Raw genomic sequence first — 23016 nt, forward strand, 5'->3', positions numbered from 1 at the left:
ATATGGGATTCTCTCCCAAGGCATCGAATTAAGCTGTTTTTGGGGACATTGCAGGAGCTACTGGCGAAGGGCAACATCACTAGATCTGTCAACTTTGGGGACTGGTCACCTTCTTGAAGAACCAAAAGCCTTCTGGGAAAGTAATGCCAAACTGCACCTGTGAGAGTGTGGAAGTGTTGACAAAAGAGATCCAGAAAGAAGGTGTGCTGGAAATTAGAAGGAAGATATCCCTGGGAAAGGGAGGAAGAGGAGGGAACATTTATTGAGATACAGTGATACAACAAAATGGCAAGTTTTCTTTCTCTGATGATGAAATATAATTACACCCAATTTTTAAAAAATTTAAAGATTTATTAAAAACATGTTACAAGATAACTAAAACTGTACAAAGTTTACATTCCAAAACAGATGACATTAAAAAAAAATAAAGCAACCCAATACAGAAAACCAGATCAAAGGAATTGAATAGACCCAGTTACCAGTGTTTACAATTAGTACATCACAGCCAGATTCAGGACATTGACATGACCCCGTGGTGTTACAGTGAAGACTATTCCCAAGTGCCAACATCAGCATCAGACCCACTGAAGTGTCGAGAGAGCTCAAACCGTGCAAGCCCCAGACAGTCACATTTACAGTCCTTTAATCCACCTCCTCAATAGCTGGTCCGGCAGAACTGGCAGTCCCAGCCTGTGCCCTGCACGATTCCCCTGTGGCTGCTCCTTGGTACAGTTTAGCAATGATGGGATTGCTGAGTTCTTCCAGCTCTTTCTGCTTGTGCTCAAACTCCTCCTTCTCTGCCATCTGATTCTTCTCCAGCCAGGATATTGTCTGGTTCCACAGGACAATGACTTTTCTCTTGTCCTCAGCACTGATCTTTCCGGCCATCTTCTCATCCTCCACAGAGCCCTTCATGTTGAAGCCAGGAAGTTCTTGGCTGCAATCTTCTGCCGCTGCATTTCATCCTCATTCTTGTACTTCTCTGCATCTTGCACCATCCTGTCAATTTCCACCTTACTCAGCCTGCCCTTGTCGTTGGTGATGGTGATCTTGTTTGTTTTCCCGGTGCTCTTGTCAACAGCAGAGACACTGAGAATGCCATTGGCGTCAATATCGAAGGTCACCTCAATCTGGGGTACGCCACGAAGAGCGGGAGGGATGCCACTCAACTCAAACTTGCCCAGAAGGTTGTTGTCCTTGGTCATGGCTCTCTCGCCTTCAAACACCTGAATAAGGACACCAGGCTGGTTATCAGAGTAGGTGCTGAAGATCTGGGTCTGCTTGGTGAGGATGGTGGTGTTACGCTTGATAAGGGTGGTCATGACTCCACCTGCCGTCTCCAGCCCCAATGACAGAGCAGCAACATCTAGGAGTAGCAGATCCTGAACATTCTCCGACTTGTCGCCCATCAGAATGGCCGCCTGGACAGCTGCTCCATAGGCCACGGCCTCATCGGGGTTGATGCTCTTGTTTAGCTCCCTACCGTTGAAGAAATCTTGCAGCAGCTTCTGGATCTTGGGGATTCGGGTGGAGCCGCCGACCAGGACAATTTCATGGATCTGGGATTTGTCCGGCTTGGCATCTCTCAGGGCTTTCTCCACTGGCTCCAGAGTGCCCCTGAACAGGTCAGAGTTCAGCTCCTCAAAGCGAGCCCTTGTGATAGAGGTGTAGAAATCAACACCCTCAAACAGAGAGTCAATCTCAATACTGGCTTGGGTGCTGGAAGACAGCGTTCTCTTTGCTCTGTCACAGGCTGTCCGCAGCCTCCTCACCGCTCTCTTGTTCTGGCTGATGTCTTTCTTGTATTTCAGCTTGAACTCCTCACTGAAATGATTGACCATGCGGTTGTCAAAGTCTTCTCCTCCCAGGTGGGTATCACCAGCTGTTGATTTCACTTCAAAGATACCGTCATCGATGGAGAGAATGGACACATCGAAGGTGCCACCACCCAGGTCAAAGATGAGAACATTACGCTCCCCTTTGCCTTTCTTGTCCAGACCATAGGCAATGGCAGCTGCTGTTGGCTCATTGATGACACGCAGGACATTGAGACCAGCTATCACACCAGCATCTTTGGTTGCCTGGCGTTGGGAGTCATTGAAGTAAGCAGGAACAGTGATGACAGCATTGGTGACTCTGCAGCCAAGGTAAGCCTCAGCAATTTCCTTCATCTTGGTCAGCACCATGGAGGAGATTTCCTCTGGGTAAAAGGTTATCCGTAACGCAGCGATGTTAGTGTTGTCAGATTCTCCCAGACTCTGCACCAGATCTACCTCGCCACCTCCAGAATTTTCGCAAAGTCCCAGCGGCTTGCGGGCTCTCAGCGATACTCCCCGTGTAGTGTCGGTTATGAAACAAACATCAAGTGTGTATGTGGTGTGGGGATAATATTGTTTTTCAGATTTATGTAACGACAATTTACGATGGAAATCATTTATTTTATTTGTTAATGGGATTGAAATTAACCCGATGACTTTTTAGTGACTTTCTATCGAGGTTGACAGCGCTGAACTCCGCCTCACCTCTGACCGGGAGCCTTTCTCTTTCTTTAGCCGTGGATTGGCCAGAATACAGCATGATATTGTAAGATTGAGTGGCGATCTTAGATATTTGGCGACAGTGCGGAAAGTAATTAATTAAGGTAAAACCAGCATGAACATTTAAAAAATGGTGTAAAAGCCGGCTGAGATTAATCAGCCAGAGCATTAATTTTATTTTATAACAATTTCATGGCTGTGGTGTCGGAAAGCTTTACTGTTTAATTTGGCTCAATGCTGAGATGTAGTCCTGGAGGATACAGAAGACTTGTGGAGGTTGTGGATGATGTCTGTATTAGTGATATTGCCCTAATATGTTGACCCGCTGCTGGAGGTTCCCTTGGGCCAGAGGTGTAAGGTGCTAGGATCAGCTCCAGATCAGAATCGGGTTTGTCACAGACGGACACTCAGTGACCACTTTACTAGGTACAGCTGTGTGTCTGCTGGTTAATGCAAACAACTAAACAGCCAATCATGTGGCAGCAGCTCAGTGCATAATTGCATGCAGACATGGTCAAGTTGTTGTCCAGACCAAACATTGGATTGAGGAAGAAATGTGATTTTTACTGTGGAATGCCTGTTGGTGCCAGACAGGGTGGTTTGAGTATCTCAGAAACTAATGATCTCTGGGATGTTCGTTCACAATATTCGCTAAGGTTTACAGAGAATGGTGTGTAAAACAAAAACCATGCAGTGAGCAAAAATGCCTCGTTGTTGAGAGTGGTCGGAGGAGAACGGTCAGACTGGTTCTGGACGACAGGAAGGTGACAGTAACTCAAGTAACCATGTGGTACAACAGTGGTGTGCAGAAGAGCGTCTGAATGAACAGCATGGAGAACATTCAAATGGACCTGCTAGAGCACAGACGCACTCTAAGACAATACTTTATTACAGTAAGCATATATATATGCATATTAAACAGTTAAATTACGATAAGTACTACAGTATAAAAGCACAAATTTTAAAAAAAGCAGTGAGGTAGTGTTCATAGCTTGTTGATCAGGACTGTGGGAATGGTGGTGTTAAATATTGATGGTGACAACAAACAGCATCCTGTCCAGGTGGTCTAAGGCCGTGTGAAGAGCGGGTTCATTTGAAGTGGAATGGCTTAATGAAACAATTGAAAAAGCTGCACTGAAAGCCTGAGAGTTTGGAACGTTCAGCTATGAGAAATATTTATGTAGAATGCAGAAAATGGTGTTACCTGTGTGGGTTGTCACAGATGCAAGAGTTGCTGGAGAATTTACAAGTGGAAAGAAGTGGAGTGATATTTGGAAACTTGTCTTTTTGAAACGTCATTTAGCAAGCAAATCACATATGGATGGTGTACAAAAGCTTCGGTAAGAAAATCCTTCATTACTCGCTACAGGCCCTACCTGTGTTTTGTGAGGGGGCAGATGAAGGAGAGCGAAAACGATCAAATCCAGAGGAGAGCAAGTTCTTATTGACAGCATTTTGTTGGCTATTGAAATGAATCCCTGCATACATTCAGTTCAACACACTGATGAACAAATGGAAAAGTGTGTCCAAACCCCGGACAGCTGGAGAAGCAAAAATTACGTGTTTGCATTTCTTGACGTTATCAAAGTTCAAAGTAAGATTTCTTCTCAGAGTACATACGTGTCACCACATACAACCCTGAGATTCTTATTCTGTGGGCATACTTAGCAAATCTATAGAACAGTAACTGTGAACTGTAAACATCCAGAACTGTAAACAGTAAACAAGCTGTGCAAATATAAATAAATAGCAATAAGTAACGAGCATGAAATAACATAAGAAATAGGAGCAGGAGAAGGCCATCCGGCCCATCGAGCCTTCCCCGCCATTCAATAAGATCATGGCTGATCTGTCTGTAAGCTCAGCTCCATCTGCTTGCCTTTCCCCATATCCCTTAATTCCCTTACTATGCAAAAACCTATCGAACTGTTTCCTAAAAATATTTAGTGAAGAAGCCTCAACTGCTTCCCTGGGCTGAGAATTCCACAGATTTACCACTCTCTGGGAAAAACAGTTTTTCCTCATCTCCGTCCTAAATCTTCTCCCCTGAATCTTGAGGCAATGTCCCCCAGTTCTAGTCTCACCTGCCGATGGAAACAAGTTTTCTACTTCTACCTTATCTATCCCTTTCAAACTTTTGTATGTTTCTATAAGATCCCCTCTCATTCTTCTGAACTCCAGAGAGTATAGTCCCAGGTGACTCAATCTGTCCTCACAGGTTAACCCCTTCATCCCTGGAATCAGCCTGGTGACTCTCTTCTGCACTGCCACCAAACCAGTATATCCTTCCTCAAGTATAGAGACCAGAACTTCACACAGTACTGCAGGTGTGGCCTCACCAGTACCCTGTATAATTGCAGCATGACTTCCCTGCTCTTGAATTCAATCCCTCTAGCAATGCAGGCCAATATTCCATTCGCCTTCTTACTAACCTACCGTACTTGCAAGCCAACTTTTTGCGATTCATGAACAAGCACTCCCAAGTCCCTCTGCACAACAGCATGCTGCAATCTTTCACCATTTAAATAATAATCTACTCTTCTATTATTCCTTCCAAAGTGGATGACCTTGCATTTACCAACATTGTATTCCATCTGCCAGACCTTGGCCCACTCACTTAACCTATCTATATCCCTCTGCAGACTCTCCATATCCTCTGTACAATTTGCTTTTCCACTCAGTTTAGTGTCATCAGCATATTTTGCTACACTACACTCAGTCCCCTCTTCCAAATTATCAATGTAAATGGTAAACAGTTGCGGGCCCTGTGACATCCCACTCACCACAGGCTGCTAACCGGGGAAGCACCCATTTATGCCGACTCTCTGCCTTCTATCGGTTAACCAATCCACTATCCATGCCAATACACTTCCTCTGACACCATGCATCCGACTTATTTATAAGTCTCTTCTGCAGCACCTTATCGAACGCCCTCTGGAAATCCAAGTATATGACATTCACCTGTTCCCCTCTATCCACTGCACTCATTGTGAAAATATAACAGAGTCCTTAAATGAGTGTAGATATCCCCTTCTGTTGAAGAACCTGATGGCTGGGGGGTAGTAACTGTTCATGAATCTGGTGGTGTGAATCCTGAGGCACTTTTACCTCCACCTGATGGCAGCAGCAAGAAAAGAGCATGGCCTGGGAGGTTTCTGGGTGTTTTCTCAATCTTCAACTAAAAGATGCACTTTTAAAGGAATTGCAAACACTTCTGGAAATGAAGCTGTTGCTTTCAGACCAGTGAATAAAGTGAGATGCTGTCTAGACACGTTACACTGCAGGCAATCATAAACATGTATGAGGCATTGATTGTATATTTTGAGGACGATATTTCAGAAGAAATATTGTCACAAAAAGTTGATAAGCAGTGAATAAAAATAGCTTTAGAGCTGTTAAATGATGTCTTTGAAGAAGAGGCTGCACTGTTGAAGACTCTGCAAAGGAGTGTCTTAAGGACAATTGATGCACTTCATTTTGCACGAGGCAAAATTAACAAGATAAGAAAGAAGTATCTGGGAGACAAAGAGTCTTGGAGTGAGGAAGTTAAATTTTTCTGAGCTACAGTTGTGACAGTAGCTACAAATTCTCTGTTGACCTTGATAAACTATCTCTGTGTTCATTTAGAAGAGAGGTTTCCTGAGGGCGAGGTACAAGAACGGGAGGCTTTTGATTTTTCTGTGCGTGCAGAATGTGACCTCCATTTTGGCAAAGTCCAGGTGAGTGCCGTGTGTGGAAAATATCCTGATTTCCTTGCTGAAAATGCTGTCACAGTTAAGCAGTACAATGACTTCGTATTATCTGTACAAGAAAAAATTAAATCCAAACCGATTACCAGCTCTTCTGAAATGGTGACATTTGCAACTCAAAATGAAGAGTTTTGTGAGCTTGCAAAGCTGACGGACATTGGCGGAACCTTTCTTACATCTAGCGCTGCTCGTGAAAGAGGTTTTACCGTCACGAATCAGATCAAAAACAAACTGAGGAACCGTTTAAGTGAGAGTCATTTGGATATGCCAATGAGAATTCTCTGCTGGAAGGCGGATTTATTCGTCTGGTCAAAGACTGGGTAGATGCCAAAGACAGCAGGGAGAAAACTGACGAAGCAACTTTGATACGTTCATTATCTTGTTCACGATTATGTCTCTTATGTAATTAAGCTACCAATTCAGTGCTGTATGCAATGATTTCCAAATAAAACACCAATCTGGATATTTTGTCAACCATTTTAGACAACTTTAATAACGTGGAACGATTGATACTGTTGCTTGCAGTCGTATTGTTCATGAGAATGAAGACTCATTTATGTTAATTTTTTTTCTTTTAAACAATGAACAACAAACTGCATACACTTATTATCCTTAGAATAACTTCAGCTTAACTTCCACCTTAAAATTCAGTGTGCACATGTTGTCGTTGTGCAGTACAAATTTTTTGCTCACACTGGTCATTACAAATTAGGGGGAACTTTGAGTTGAGGTGCTGAACGAAATGGTCCCCCAATTCAAATGTTAAATGTTGTGACAGTCCCTGTCTCCACGGTGTCAGAGGATCTGCCCTGGACCTTTCGTAAAACTCTCAGTGCAAAGGAAGCTTCTACTTCCTTCGGATTCTGCAGAGATTTGGCATGTCGTCAGAAACCTTTACAAACATCTATAGATGTGTAGTGGAAAGTTTATTGACTGGCTACATTAGCGCCTGATATGGGAACACCAATGCCTTTGAACAGAAAATCAGAATCAGGTTCATTATCACAGGTATGTATTGTGAAATTTGTTAATTTAGCAGCAGCAGTTCAATGCAATACATAATATGGAAAACAAATACATAAGTTGATCAATTACAGTAAGTCTATATATGTGCACTTAATAGATTAAAACCATTGCAAAACAGAAATATATATATATATATATGAATGAGGTAGTGTTCATGGGTTCAATGACCAGTCAGAACTCAGATTGTAGTGGGGAAGAAGCTGTTCCTGAAATGCTGAGTGTGTATCTTTATGCCTCTCTACCTCCTTCCCAACAGTAACCATGAGAAGAGGGTATGCCCTGGGTGATGGGGGTCGTTAATAATGGACTTTACCTTTCTGAGGCACCACTCCTTGAAGATGTCTTGATGTCAGACAGTGATATAGCCTGTCAGAATGCTGTCCACGGTCCATCTATAGAAGTTTTTGACTGTTTTAGGTGACAAACCAAATCCCTTCAAACTTCTAGTCCTGAAAATATCATACAAAGGTATCTCACTTTAAGGACTCTTTATCTTGTTATTTCATGCTCTCATTATTTATTGCAAAAGATAAACAGATATATAGATTTGCATTTGCACAGTTTGCTGTCTTGTATGCTCCACTTGATCGTTCATTGATCCTGCTTACAGTTACTATTTTATAGATTTGCTGAGTATCTCGGGGGGTCTATGTGGTGACTTGTATGTACTCTGATAATAAATCTTACTTTGAACTTTCAAATGCACCACCCTCTCAGACAACAAGTTTCCAGATTCCAACCACCCCCTGTGGGATGAAGTTCACTCTCAGGCCCCACTAACCCTCGTTCCTAAACTCTGGTTTGAACTCGACTGTCCACTGGGTAAACAATGACCTTGTCCACGCTACCTGGGCCCCTCTCTCCCATTTATGATCACCATTACCCTCCCAAAGAAAACAGATCTAACCTGACCCGTCACTGGATTTCTCTCAGTTGTCGGGAAATGGAGGCAAAACCCAACATCTTGAAAATTGAAGAGAAACACTTATAGAAGACGTTAAGTGATTTCCTCCGAACAGAAATATCAAATATTTGCATTTTTATGATGAGAGAGTTAGTTTAAAGGAGATTTTCTTTCACACAGAGGCTGGTGGTTTTCCCCGGAACGAGCTGCTTCTCATGGTGGTGGAAGCAGATCCGGTGCAGTTTAAGAGCGTTTTAAATAAGAACATGACCGGGTATGAAGAGATAGGGATCGTGTGGAGGAGAAGGGATTTAATTTAATTTGGCATAACGTTTTGTACGCAGACATCCCACCTCTCCCGGAAGTTCCGGGAGTCTCCCGCATATTGATTGCGGCTCCCTGACGCCCAAAATTATATACAATATCCAGGAAATCGATTTTTTTGAGAGGGAGAGAGAGTGTTGCAAGGACGTGGCTGGGGGCGAACGCAAGTACAGGACACAGATGCTGAGGCAGAGTCGTTAGGCATAGCACCACTGCGAATGGGGAGCCGATATCCGGGAGACGATGCAAAGCTCAGAACTAACAGTTCTCAGGAATAGGAAACAAGGTCTACTCTCACAAGGGTTGACTAACGAACTGGTGGCTTCTTGCTGTGGTCACAGGGTTTTTATCTTGCCGTTTCTGATGGGAAGCAGGTGCGTGTAGTTAGTGGAACCTGGGAATGATTGGAATCTAAATGAGGTGATTGAGGCCCAATTCTTGAGGCAAATGGCAAGATAGGGGTTTGCCAGAAGGGACCATGACAGGCAGAGGGAGAGTGAGCATCCTGATTGGTCTCCTCGTGCTAAGAGTGGTCCCCAACCACCGAGGAAACGATATGATTTGGCGATATGAGTCAGCTGCACCTTCCCTCATTCCCTGTCACGCCCACTGTTGAACTTGAATGCATGCGAGGTCATTACCCACGCGTCATCCATGTCAGCGTGGGAAGAAGATCAACTCCTCGAGCTTGCAAATGATGGTGGGCTGAAAAGTTGCAATGATTTTATATGTTCATACGAGGAAAATATGCGCTGTGTGTTTAGTATCCAACCGTTACTTAAAATATTATGATGCTATTGACTTATAATTGACTTATCACTATATTCATGCGACAAAAATATGCGCTGTGTGTTTAATATTAAATTCATTAGATAAGCCCTTTCAGAAACAAAATTCAGAGTGGATTAGCCACTTATAGGTGACATATAGTTGACTTATCACTTATATTCCGGTCGTGATTAACACACACCTTCCCCAGCACCCCCGTCCGCAAGAATATTGTCAATATTAAACTGGTCCACGGTGCAAAAAAGGTTGGGGACCCCTGCTAAGTAGACCTATCAGTTTTCTCTGTGGGTGGGCTTTACAGTCGACCTCAAAAATAATGACAGTGTTGCTCGCTGCACTGTTTGCAACAGTGACTTTTCTATTGCCCAGGGTGGGTTAAAATGTAAAAGACAAGTTCAGGTGAGTTTAACAGGTGTCATTCGTTCATTAGCATAGCTAACATTCTTTAAACTAACTGGCTGGCTGCTAAGGAGCTACTCTATTGATGTCCTACGTGATGAGGCCAAGCTCCCTATAGACTTACTTAAAATTGTAATAGAATAAACATGATAACATAAGTACATATATCAATGTCACATTTCTGCATACACCCAACTTGTTTAACAGATTACACAAAATCACTAAACAAAGTATTACATACACCCTTGGAGGTCACCGGAGAGCGGTGGGGGGGGGGGGATATGGGGTTGCGGGGGGCGGGGTGCTTTTGCAGGGTGGGATGTCTGTGCACAGGCATTTTGAGCCGAAAGATCAGCTCCTGTGCTGTCCTGTGTTCAGTCTCCTTTCATAACTGAAAAGCTGACCCCCCCCCCAGCAACATCCTGGCTAATCTCCCCTTCACCCTTTCCAGCGCAATCCCGGTCTGCGGGGCCGGGGACGGGGCCGCCTGTTCATTCACCCTGTGGGCCTCAGGCAGCTCCCTGCATTTCCTCAATGAAAACACTGACACCGTGCGGTCGGGTTCGACAACGACCAGTCACTGCAAAACCAATCGTGGCGCACATTTCCTATTTTAGCAAACATGCAGATTAAGGTCTGGGAATTCCCAGCAATAAGCTACAGCAGCTAATCAAATAATCTGCTAAGGAGCTATTTTATTGATGTCCTACGTGATGAGGCAAAACTCCCTGTAGACTTGCTTAAAGTTGTAATGGAATAAACATGATAACATAATATTAGTACATATATTAATGTCACATTTCTGCATATACCCAACTTGGTTTACAGATTACACAAAATCACTAAACAAAGTATTACATACACCCTTGGAGGTCGACCGTGGGGGGGAGATATGGGGTTGCGGGGGGCGCAGGGGCGGCGCTAAAGTGATGCTAGCTGGGGCTATAGCCCCAGCAGAAATTGCAATAGCACCACCAAGAAATTAAAACTGCAGCTGCTTTGCTTTCTCTGTATAGTTTTGAATACAGCTTGTTTCTCCAGTTGATCTAGTGAAACAGTGCCCCCAATTACCATAGCAACCACACAGCAATGAAGTTATAAACTGTCAGATCCACTCTACACTTCTGCTTATTCGTTCGTTGTCAATGTCTTGCCGTTGCTGTCCTCAGATCAGTTAAGCTGATCTAAGATCACTTAAGGTGACGTCAGTGGCTCTCACTCACGCGAGAGATTGATAGTATACATCCAGGTGCAGATCTATGGTCTCACGAGACTAACGGATGCCCCCCACACACGCATTGTGCTTTTACAAGCGAGCATGGGCCTGGCACGTGCATTATTTTGGCTGGCGTGAAAAACAGATCGATTTTTAGTCAGAAAACGTCCTCATCCAGAGGAATCAGTGGTGTCTCAGCCTGAGCCTGTCTTAATTGAAAGTGACATGCAGAAAGAAGTAAGTGGGGATGAGGACGACAGCAGTTCATTGAAGGAGTGTGAGGGCGAAGTAGAGGAAGAAGAAATGGAGCGGGATTCGGAAGAGGACGTGGATGTAGCTGCTCTTAGTGCGAGTGGGAATACTGTTAGCGATGTTAGCCAACACCCTGAGGAAGGACCCTGTCGGCTAGCATTGAAAAAGTACCCTTCGCTGCATGCAACAGTTTGGCAATTAGCAGAGGAGTTTTCTTTGTGGCTGGTTTGACTGTACTCCTGGCTGGAATATTCAATCTCAAAAGATGCTACATTCTGCTTCGCATGCAGGCATTTCCTGTGTGGAGGACATGGGTTCCATTCTGAGTCTATCTTCACTGTCACCGGTTACAGCAATTGGCGGAAAGCTACAACAGCTTTCAAAACCCACCATGTAAGTGCAGCGCATAAGTTTGCTATGGAGGCATGGGCTGAATTCAGATTGAGAAACAAGACGGTTCAAGATTGGGAAATATGCTTGATAAAGGACATGCAAAGACTGTCCAAGAAAATTGTGAGTATATGAGAGCAGTGGTTGTGTCTCTACGCTATACTGCGTGCCAAGGCATTGCCCAGCGAGGACACCGGGAGAATGATGGATCTGGCAATAGGGGAAACTTTGTTGAGTTTCTCAGTGTAATTGAGAAGTTTGATAAGACTGTAGCTAAAAAAAATAGAGGACAATCCTGGAAATGCAAAATCCACCCATCACGATATCCAAAATGAAATTATGTGTATTATGGCAGATACGGTCAGATGTCAATAAGTGCAGAAATCAAGGAGGCTGGATATTTTGCCATCATGGTGGATGAAAGTAAAGACTTGAGCAAAAAGGAGCAAATATCAGTGGTGGTGCGGTATTTGAATAACGAAACAGTGCGTGAAGAATTCTTGCACTTCACCTCAGCAGAAAGGTTGGGTGCAGAGTCGCTTCTTAAAAGCATTGAACAGACACGCGCCCAGTGTGTTATTGATAAGAACACCTACATAGGTCAGTGTTATGACAGTGATGTCCGGGTGCAATAACGGGGTACAAGAGAGGTTCAGGAAAGAGGTCCCGCAGGCATTATATATACACTGCCATGCTCACAGACTTAACCTTGTTTTAGTGGATGTTGTGAGCAATGTACCACAAGCGGGTGAGTTTTTTGAAACTGTGCAGCTGCTTTACAACTTATTTTCAACTCTGTTGCCCATGATCTTTTCATGAAGAGACAGAGAGAACTGGAATCAACTGCACAGCCCGTGGAGTTGAAGAAATTGTCAGACAAACGCTGGGCATGGCAGTATACAGCTTTGTGGGCTATAAGGAAATCACTCCCTGCCATTCTAGCTACACTACAGGATATTACGGGTCAACCAAATTCACGAAGGAAAACGGAGGTCAGAGCTGTAAATGGACTGATTGACGAGCAGTTTGCTTTACTTCTCACTCTATTTGAGGATTTATTCCGAGTCACCAAGTTCATGTCAGCCCAGCTACGATCTCCCAGTTAGGAGCTTTCATCCGCTGTGGACTTGGCTCAGTCTATCATCGATGCACTCTCAGCAAAATGGGGAGAGGAATCATGGAGTGAAATTCAGGCAAGAGCTAGGGACCTGTGCGTCAAGGCCGGTATACAGAGCAGACCACATGAAAGGAGACAGGCCCAGCCACCTCGCCGCCTACATGATTTTTGTTGTTGAGGCCCAAACCGAACGCACACCTGTCACATCCTCTGATGACCTTCGCGAGCACTGTTTCTATCCTGTTATGGACAGACTTCTGACTGAAATGCAAAGACAGTTCTTAATTGTGACTGGTGGTGTTCTGACTGGAGTCTCAGCATTGAGTCCCAAACACAAGTTCTTCCTCGTGAAGAATTGTCTTTGGCCAATTGCCGAATACTATGCAGTGACTGAAGTGAACCTGACTGCAGAGCTACATCAGGTTCAGCGTCTGCTGGAAACAAAACAAAAGCAAAGGCAGACAGTGAATGACACAGTGGAATTTCTAGCTCTAATGAGACCCTACCGCGATGCTTTTATAGATTTATACAAACTGACCTGCATATCACTGACTCTTCCTGTTACATCTGCCTCATGCGAACGGAGTTTCTCTTGCCTCAGACGCGTCAAAAACTACTTAAGGAATAGCAGCGTTGATGCTGGGAACAGCAACTTGGCTCTATTGGCCATAAACAGCCGGAGGACCAAAGCACTTGACATCCAGAAAATCGTTGATGCTTTCGCCACCAATCACAACAACAGACAGATTGTACTTCTCTGAAAACATTAATGGTGAGTGCAGTTGATTTTTTAAAAATTTGGGCCAAGGTTAATTCCGATTATTATTATTATTTTCTACCCCATAGTCCTTATGTTTCCTGCAAATCCTAAAATACTACATTGACTGCTATTAAGCCTACTGGTTTTCCTTAGACTTCCAAGCGTGATTCTGTTGATTTTTGTTTTAAATTCAATAGCCGAATTAGTTGAGGTATTGCATGGTCAGAGTACGATTTGTCCAACTCCTGGTAAAGCCTTGCTTCTGTTGTTTGCCTGTTTTCACTTTCATAACAGTGTATCTTTTGGCATTGCTGTCTATGTAATGCGAATATCAGTGGGTTCATTTTGTGTTTTTCAGTTGAAAAACACGCATTTGACGCTGATTGCGGGATTGGTGCGTGATTCACGTTGTCCGCTGTTGCTCGGATGCTCTGTTTGTTTTTTTTGTTTGTGCTCCGTGTAGCCCAGGTTGTCTCCGATGCCGTTGACACTGTAACAGTTCACTTCTATATTAGATCTATCAATTGCTGTTGCTTGTGAATATACAGAGGCATTTATAGTAGGCACATAATGCTTGAAACTGACTTTTTAACGCCACGCGTCTGGCCTTGCGAATACATATTACCATACAGTGCATCCCTCAGCACCATCACTAAATAAATCAGACTCTCCGTAGCACCAGCAAGCAAAAAGCTCTGGCGCCGCCACTATGGGGCGGCGGAGGGGGTGAGCGTTTTTTGCAGGGTGGGATGTCTGTGCACAGGCATTTTGAGCCGAAAGATCCGTTCGTGTGCTGTCCTGTGTTCAGTCTCCCATCATAAGTGAAAAGCTGACCCCCCTGCGACATCCTGGCTAATCTCCCCTGCAGCCTTTCTAGAGCAATCCCGGTCTGCGGGGTCGTCTGTTCATTCACCCTGTGGGCCTCAGGCAGCTCCCTGCATTTCCTCAAGGAAAACACTGACACCGTGCGGTCAGGTTCGGCAACGACCAGTCGCTGCAAAGCCAATCGTGGCGCACATTTCCTTTTTTAGAAAACATGCAGATTAAGGTCTGGGATTTGTCACCAGTAAACTACAGCAGTTAATCAAATAATCTAGATTTGTGGCATTTATGCTAACAGTATTTTAGGAGGAGCACGTGGAATAGTAGGAAATAGATCTTTAGAACATTTGTTTGCCTGAATATTGAGGGGTGTGGGTTAAGCATGCACGTGGATGGCAGAGAAGAAAAAGCATACTTACCTGGCAGGGGAGAGACCGTGATCATTAAGGCGGTTCTCCCAGGACGAGGCTATCCCATTGCACTTCGGGTGTGCTGACGCCTGCGATGTCCCCAAATGCGGGATACTCGACTGCAAAATTTGTGGTAGTGGGGGACTGCGTTCGCGCTCTCCCCTGATTTCTAATCTAAAGACAGAGATTCCCCTGTTAAGAGTTTTCTGCAAGTTGTGTACAGTCTTCCAGTACTCAGTGCGTGTATTGACGACCGATGGTTCACTTCGTACGTCTCGCTGCTTCCAGACCCACTCCCTTGTAAGGTTACAAAAATACTGGGGGCCCTGCTGATGGGTCTCGGCGGCGACTTACCTTCTCCCATCCGTTTTCTCCAAACAAAATACACTTGAGAAAATTATTTACGACAAACCATTCAATAACTCTGAATTCATGACTATTTCATTCTGTACAGTTTTCAAATTTTACTCACTCACGTGGCACTCTGCTACTTCATCTTCTATAACACAACTGTAGTTGAGGGGTATATTCCGCGCCACCCAACCACTCCCACTCGCAGCGGAGAAGAACCCGAAAGAAACATTCATCGGATATTTTTTCCAACTTTCAGACCCAAGGCGATATTTCCTCCCTTAATATCCACATCCAGGAATCATAATCTCAAGATTACAACTCCTTCGGGACAGAGTTGAAAACTCCAGATCAAGGGTCTGTCTAATCCGAAACGTCGACTGTCCGTTTCCCTCTGCAGATGATGACTTCAGCCGGCACTTAACGTATGTTGGTGCCGATCATAGCATCTTTTGTCCCTTGGAGTATTTTTTCCACCCCGTATTCAATCCTCCATGTTCGATTGTAGAGGGCAGAGGAAGTTCACTATTTAAGGAAGATAGTTTTAAATGCCACAGGCGCCAATCAACACGGCGTTAATGCAGGAATATCTCACTGTGGTAAAATAGTTTAACTTGGTCCTCGGGCCAAGAGATAAAGTCCATGAGCAGGGTACTTGTTGCCAGTGGATTTGATGAGTTTCTGCTTACAGTCTGCTGTTGGTCCACTGTTCATTTCCCAACATAGATACTGCCTGACTTTCAAGGAGGAGGTACAGGAGCCAGAAGACACACACCCAACTTTTCAGGAACAACTTCTTCATCCCTGCCATCAGAATTCTGACCTCAAGCCTACTAACTCACAATATTTTGCCGCCATTCTGCAATAATTATTTCATTTATTTTATATGTATTTCTTATCGTATTTTATACAAAGTTTTAAAAATTATAATGTATTGCAATGTTCTGCTGCCACAAAACAAAAAATTCACAGCATATATCGGTGGTATAAATAAAGTGTATCTAGAGTTGGTGGTATCACTCCAGTGCCTTGAAGACCTGCTGCAGGTTGTCCTTGGCTGATAAAGTTCCTTTACATCCTGACGTGATACGATGTTGGTGATGCACAGAAACGCCAACAATTGTGTGGAATGCAGCTGGGAAATGGCCCTTCCACCCAACTTGTCCAAGCCCCACACAGCATCCTCCCGGCTAGTCCCAGTTGCCCGCAACCTGTCAATCACCTCCCCTCCATGTACCTGTCCAAACCCACACCTCAAAACTCAGCCTGCTGCCAATACCAATCGTCGTTCCCAGCATATGGGATTCTCTCCCAAGGCAGCGAATTAAGCTGTTTTTGGGGACATTGCAGGAGCTACTGGCGAAGGGCAACATCACTAGATCTGTCAACTTTGGGGACTGGTCACCTTCTTGAAGAACCAAAAGCCTTCTGGTAAAGTAATGCCAAACTGCACCTGTGAGAGTGTGGAAGTGTTGACAAAAGAGATCCAGAAAGAAGGTGTGCTGGAAATTAGAAGGAAGATATCCCTGGGAAAGGGAGGAAGAGGAGGGAACATTTATTGAGATACAGTGATACAACAAAATGGCAAGTTTTCTTTCTCTGATGATGAAATATAATTACACCCAATTTTTAAAAAATTTAAAGATTTATTAAAAACATGTTACAAGATAACTAAAACTGTACAAAGTTTACATTCCAAAACAGATGACATTAAAAAAAAATAAAGCAACCCAATACAGAAAACCAGATCAAAGGAATTGAATAGACCCAGTTACCAGTGTTTACAATTAGTACATCACAGCCAGATTCAGGACATTGACATGACCCCGTGGTGTTACAGTGAAGACTATTCCCAAGTGCCAACATCAGCATCAGACCCACTGAAGTGTCGAGAGAGCTCAAACCGTGCAAGCCCCAGACAGTCACATTTACAGTCCTTTAATCCACCTCCTCAATAGCTGGTCCGGCAGAACTGGCAGTCCCAGCCTGTGCCCTGCACGATTCCCCTGTGGCTGCTCCTTGGTACAGTTTAGCAATGATGGGATTGCTGAGTTCTTCCAGCTCTTTCTGCTTGTGCTCAAACTCCTCCTTCTCTGCCATCTGATTCTTCTCCAGCCAGGATATTGTCTGGTTCCACAGGACAATGACTTTTCTCTTGTCCTCAGCACTGATCTTTCCGGCCATCTTCTCATCCTCCACAGAGCCCTTCATGTTGAAGCCAGGAAGTTCTTGGCTGCAATCTTCTGCCGCTGCATTTCATCCTCATTCTTGTACTTCTCTGCATCTTGCACCATCCTGTCAATTTCCACCTTACTCAGCCTGCCCTTGTCGTTGGTGATGGTGATCTTGTTTGTTTTCCCGGTGCTCTTGTCAACAGCAGAGACACTGAGAATGCCATTGGCGTCAATATCGAAGGTCACCTCAATCTGGGGTACGCCACGAAGAGCGGGAGGGATGCCACTCAACTCAAACTTGCCCAGAAGGTTGTTGTCCTTGGTCATGGCTCTCTCACCTTCAAACACCTGAATAAGGACCTCAGGCTGGTTATCAGAGTAGGTGCTGAAGATCTGGGTCTGCTTGGTGGGGATTGTGGTGTTACGCTTGATGAGGGTGGTCATGACTCCACCTGCCGTCTCCAGCCCCAATGACAGAGCAGCGGCATCCAGGAGTAGCAGATCCTGAACATTCTCCGACTTGTCGCCCATCAGAATGGCTGCCTGGACAGCTGCCCCATAGGCCACGGCCTCATCGGGGTTGATGCTCTTGTTCAGCTCCCTACCGTTGAAGAAATCTTGCAGTAGCTTCTGGATCTTGGGGATTCGGGTGGAGCCTCCGACCAGGACAATTTCATGGATCTGGGATTTGTCCAGCTTGGCATCTCTCAGGGCTTTTTCCACTGGCTCACAAGGTAAGCCTCAGCAATTTCCTTCATCTTGGTCAGCACCATGGAGGAGATAACCTCTGGGTGAAAGGTTTTGTTCTCCCCCTTGTACTCCACCTTCACCTTTGGCTTCCCCGCATCACTCACCACCTGGAAGGGCCAGTGCTTCATGTCGGAATGCACCGTCGGGTCGTCAAACCTCTTCCCAATAAGCCGCTTGGCATCAAAGATGGTGTTGGCGGGGTTCATTGCCACCTGGTTCTTGGCTGCATCACCGATGAGCCTCTCGGTGTCCTTGAAGGCCACATAGCTGGGGGTGGTGCGGTTGCCCTGGTCGTTGGCGATGATCTCCACCTTGCCATGTTGGAAGACCCCCACGCAGGAGTAGGTGGTGCCCAGGTCGATACCGATGGCTGTCCCCGTTGATGCAGACATCTGTGTTTCTGACGAAAGCTCCGACGTTCTTTATTGAAATACCGCAAGGAATTCCTTGTTTTTCCAAGCCGATCGTTACTGCCTGGTCCGCTGCTCCGTCCCTTAATATAGTCCCAGCGCAGCGATGTGGGTGGTGCTTTGTTCTTGAGGGACGACCTGGTAGACCAATGAAAACGCCGGCGAGTGACTCACCGCCGAAGGTTGGAGAAGGTTCCGAGGCGGCGGCCAATCACAGCGCTGCTAGTCCGAGACTTGCCAGGACTTCGCGAAAATTCTGGTAATAGCGAGGAAGATCTGGTGCAGTCAAGGAGGTTCTGGCTGAAAACCGAGTCATTCGGGAACCCTTTGAAACACTTCTTAAACTATACGAAACCAGCAATTTCTTCCAAAAGTTCCCTACACGCAAGAAAAAAACTCAAGCACCTTCTGGGGAGAGAATTCTCTGGCCTTACGGGACGAAGCCAGCAAACAAGGAACGACAGCTCTGGGTAATATCTGCAGGACGAAATTAGTAACAGAGCACTTAAAAGTATAAAACTGAAAGTCAGAGTTTATGACATTAAATTTTAACAAAAGGACTTTTGCGGTGTTTGTGACCAAAACAGGACATGACACGGAGTTTAAAAAGTATTATCAGACCGACAGAAGTGATGGTGAAGTTTGCGCGAGAAGCTTTTTTTTTGTTTTGGTCTAAATATACAGGTTCAAATGTCATAATTACTTTTTTTGTTTGGAAGAATGGGCAGAGAAGTGGCAAATGAAGTACAATGTTGGAAAGTGTATGGTTATGCACTTTGGCAGAAAAAATAAACGGGCAGACTATTATTTAAATGGGGAAAGAATTCAAAGTTCTGAGATGCAACGGGACTTGAGAGTCCTCGTGCAGGATACCCTTAAATTTAACCTCCAGGTTGAGTCAGTAGTGAAGAAGGCGAATGCAATGTTGGCATTCATTTCTAGATGAATAGAGTATAGGAGCAGGGATGTGATGTTGAGGCTCTATAAGGCACTGGTGGGGCCTCACTTGGAGTACTGTGGGCAGGTTTGGTCTCCTTATTTAAGAAAGGATGTACTAACATTGGAGAGGGTACAGAGAAGATTCACTGGAATGATTCCGGGAATGAGAGGGTTAACATATGAGGAACGTTTGTCCGCTCTTGGACTGTATTCCTTGGAGTTCAGAAGAATGAGGGGAGACCTCATAAAACATTTCGAATGTTAAAAGGCATGGACAGAGTGGATGTGGCAAAGTTGTTTCCCATGATGGGAGAGTCTATATGAGAGGGCATGACTTAAGGATTGAAGGGCACCCATTCAGAACAGAAATGCGTAGAAATTTTTTTAGTCAGAGGGTGGTGAATCTATGGAATTTGTTGCCACGGGCAACAGTGGAGGCCAAGTCATTGGGTGTATTTAAGGCAGAGATTGATAGGTATCTGAGTAGCCAGGGCATCAAAGGTTATGGTGAGATGGCGGGGGAGTGGGACTAAATTGGAGAATGGATCAGCTCATGATAAAATGGCGGAGCAGACTCGATGGGCCGAATGGCCGCCTTCTGCTGCTTTGTCTTATGGACCCTTTCTGAATCCTTTTTTTTAGTAATTTTTTTGTCCATGTAAAGAGGAGCGCAGTTAACGACAAATTATAATTTTAACCGATGAAATATGGCAGCCCAGCCTTTAGCTTTTTTTTAGTTTAGGGATTTTTCTTTTTTTCTCTCTACAAAATACTGTTTTCATGGTTAGTTACTACACATTTGTTACTTAGATTCTGTGGTTGTACATGTTAACCGTTTTTAATGTAATCCCGATCTCTATATATCATTATTGCTATGTTTATTAATTTGAAACTTAATAAAAAGATTGAAAAAGAAAGGATTTCAAGTTATTTAAATTTCACTTAAAGATGAGGTTGATAGTTTCTTGATTAGTGAGCGTATCAAAGGTTATGGATGGAAAGAAAGCAGGGGAATGGGATTAAGAAGGAAAATAAATCAGCAATGATCGAATGCCAAAACAATATCGATGGGCTGAATGGACTCATTCTGTTCCTCTGTATAAAGGTGATTTAAATCAGGAGTTCAATAACCAATTGCTTACAGAAATCTCTGCAAGGTTTGACATGATTACTAGGTAAAATACTTTGTAACTGAAAAAGTTCCTTTATATCCTGATACTGTATGATACGATGTTGGTGATGCACAGAAACATCAACAGTTGTGCGGAGAACAGCTGGGAAAAGGCCCTTCCACCCAACTCGTCCAAGCCCCACAACAGCATCCTCCCGGCTAGTCCCAGTTGCCCGCAACCTGTCAATCACCTCCCCTCCATGTACCTGTCCAAACACACACCTCAAAACTCAGCCTGCTGCCAATACCAATCGTCGTTCCCAGCATATGGGATTCTCTCCCAAGGCAGCGAATTACGCTGTTTTTGGGGACAATGCAGGAGCTACTGGCGAAGGGCAACATGACTAGATCTGTCAACTTTGGGGACTGGTCACCTTGTTGAAGAACCAAAAGCCTTCTGGTAAAGTAATGCCAAGCTGCACCTGTGAGAGTGGGGAAGTGTTGACAAAAGAGATCCAGAAAGAAGGTGTGCTGGAAATTAGAAGGAAGATATCCCTGGAAAAGGGAGGAAGAGGAGGGAACATTTATTGAGATACAGTGATACTTTAACACCCATAACTTAGTGACTTTGTTTTTGAAAACAAAATGGCACGTTTTCTTCTCTGGTGATGAAATATAATCACACCCATTTTTTAAAAAAATTAGAAGATTTATTAAAAGCATGTTACAAGACACTTAAAATTGTACAAAGTTTGCTTTCCAAAACAGATGACATTTTAAAAAAAATACCCCAATACAAAAAACCCGATTTAAGGAATTGAATAGACCTAGGGACCAGTGTTTACAATTAGTACATCACAGCCAGATTCAGGACATTGACATGACCCCGTGGTGTTACAGTGAAGACTATTCCCAAGTGCCAACATCAGCATCAGACCCACTGAAGTGTCTAGACAGCTCAAACCGTGCAAGCCCCAGACAGTCACATTTACAGTCCTTTAATCCACCTCCTCAATAGTTGGTCCGGCAGAACTGGCATTCCCAGCCTGTGCCCTGCACGATTCCCCTTTGGCTGCTCCTTGGTACAGTTTGGCAATGATGGGATTGCAGAGTTTTTCCAGCTCTTTCTGCTTGTGCTCAAACTCCTCCTTCTCTGCCATCTGATTCTTCTCCAGCCAGGATATTGTCTCGTTGCACAGGTCAACAACCTTCCTTTTGTCCTCAGCACTGATCTTTCCGGCCATCTTCTCATCCTCCACAGAGCCCTTCATGTTGAAGGCATAGGACTCCAGAGAGTTCTTGGCTGCAATCTTCTGCCGCTGCATTTCATCCTCATTCTTGTACTTCTCTGCATCTTGCACCATCCTGTCAATTTCCTCCTTACTCAGCCTGCCCTTGTCGTTGGTGATGGTGATCTTGTTTGTTTTCCCGGTGCTCTTGTCAACAGCAGAGACATTGAGAATGCCATTGGCATCAATATCGAAGGTCACCTCAATCTGGGGTACGCCACGAGGAGCGGGAGGGATGCCACTCAACTCAAACTTGCCCAGAAGGTTGTTGTTCTTGGTCATGGCTCTCTCGCCTTCAAACACCTGAATAAGGACACCAGGCTGGTTATCAGAGTAGGTGCTGAAGATCTGGGTCTGCTTGGTGGGGATGGTGGTGTTACGCTTGATAAGGGTGGTCATGACTCCACCTGCCGTCTCCAGCCCCAATGACAGAGCAGCAACATCCAGGAGTAGCAGATCCTGAATGTTCCCCGACTTGTTGCCCATCAGAATGGCTGCCTGGACAGCTGCCCCATAGGCCACGGCCTCATCGGGGTTGATGCTCTTGTTCAGCTCCCTACCGTTGAAGAAATCTTGCAGCAGCTTCTGGATCTTCGGGATTCGGGTGGAGCCTCCCACCAGAACAATTTCATGGATCTGGGATTTGTCCAGCTTGGCATCTCTCAGGGCTTTCTCCACTGGCTCCAGAGTGCCCCTGAACAGGTCAGAGTTCAGCTCCTCAAAGCGAGCCCTTGTGATTGAGGTGTAGAAATCAACTCCCTCAAAGAGAGAGTCAATCTCAATACTGGCTTGGGTGCTGGAAGACAGCGTTCTCTTTGCTCTCTCACAGGCTGTCCGCAGCCTCCTCACCGCTCTCTTGTTCTGGCTGATGTCTTTCTTGTATTTCCGCTTGAACTCCTCAATGAAGTGATTGACCATGCGGTTGTCAAAGTCCTCTCCTCCCAGGTGGGTATCTCCAGCTGTTGATTTCACTTCAAAGATACCATCATCGATGGAGAGAATGGACACATCGAAGGTGCCACCACCCAGGTCAAAGATGAGAACATTACGCTCCCCTTTGCCTTTCTTGTCCAGACCATAGGCAATGGCAGCTGCAGTTGGCTCATTGATGACACGCAGGACATTGAGACCAGCTATCACACCAGCATCTTTGGTTGCCTGGCGTTGGGAGTCATTGAAGTAAGCAGGAACGGTGATGACAGCATTGGTGACATTGTAGCCAAGGTAAGCCTCAGCAATTTCCTTCATCTTGGTCAGCACCATGGAGGAGATTTCCTCTGGGTAAAAGGTTTTGTTC

At 44.8% G+C, this 23016-nt stretch overlaps 2 protein-coding genes, 1 non-coding gene and 1 pseudogene across 3 annotated transcripts in view; 1 reads left to right on the forward strand and 3 right to left on the reverse strand.

Moving 5' to 3' along the window:
* Nucleotides 1–460: 460 nt before the first annotated feature.
* LOC140198228 (heat shock 70 kDa protein 1-like) lies at nucleotides 461–18417 on the reverse strand (annotated as a pseudogene).
* On the forward strand, nucleotides 14697–14860 carry LOC140198505 (U1 spliceosomal RNA). The gene has a single exon (XR_011886173.1). It is a non-coding gene; the product is annotated as a U1 spliceosomal RNA (small nuclear RNA).
* LOC140197466 (heat shock 70 kDa protein-like) lies at nucleotides 16807–17952 on the reverse strand (the record flags this gene model as incomplete). The annotated part of the gene is given in 2 exon segments (XM_072257426.1): nucleotides 16807–17265; nucleotides 17268–17952. Coding segments are annotated over 2 exon segments (966 nt in total), but the record flags the coding sequence as incomplete, so codon positions are not given.
* A 2701-nt stretch (nucleotides 18418–21118) lies between the features above and the next one.
* The window catches only part of LOC140198229 (heat shock 70 kDa protein 1), a 2322-nt gene continuing 424 nt past the window's right edge, over nucleotides 21119–23016 (reverse strand). The window contains exon 1 of the mRNA XM_072259276.1: nucleotides 21119–23016. This exon is cut by the window's right edge and continues 424 nt beyond it. Within this exon, the coding sequence (XP_072115377.1) occupies nucleotides 21429–23016 (1588 nt within the window). The 3' untranslated portion in view covers nucleotides 21119–21428.

The sequence above is a fragment of the Mobula birostris genome, chromosome 5 (assembly GCF_030028105.1).
Source record: "Mobula birostris isolate sMobBir1 chromosome 5, sMobBir1.hap1, whole genome shotgun sequence".
Classification (NCBI taxonomy): Eukaryota; Metazoa; Chordata; class Chondrichthyes; order Myliobatiformes; family Myliobatidae; genus Mobula; species Mobula birostris.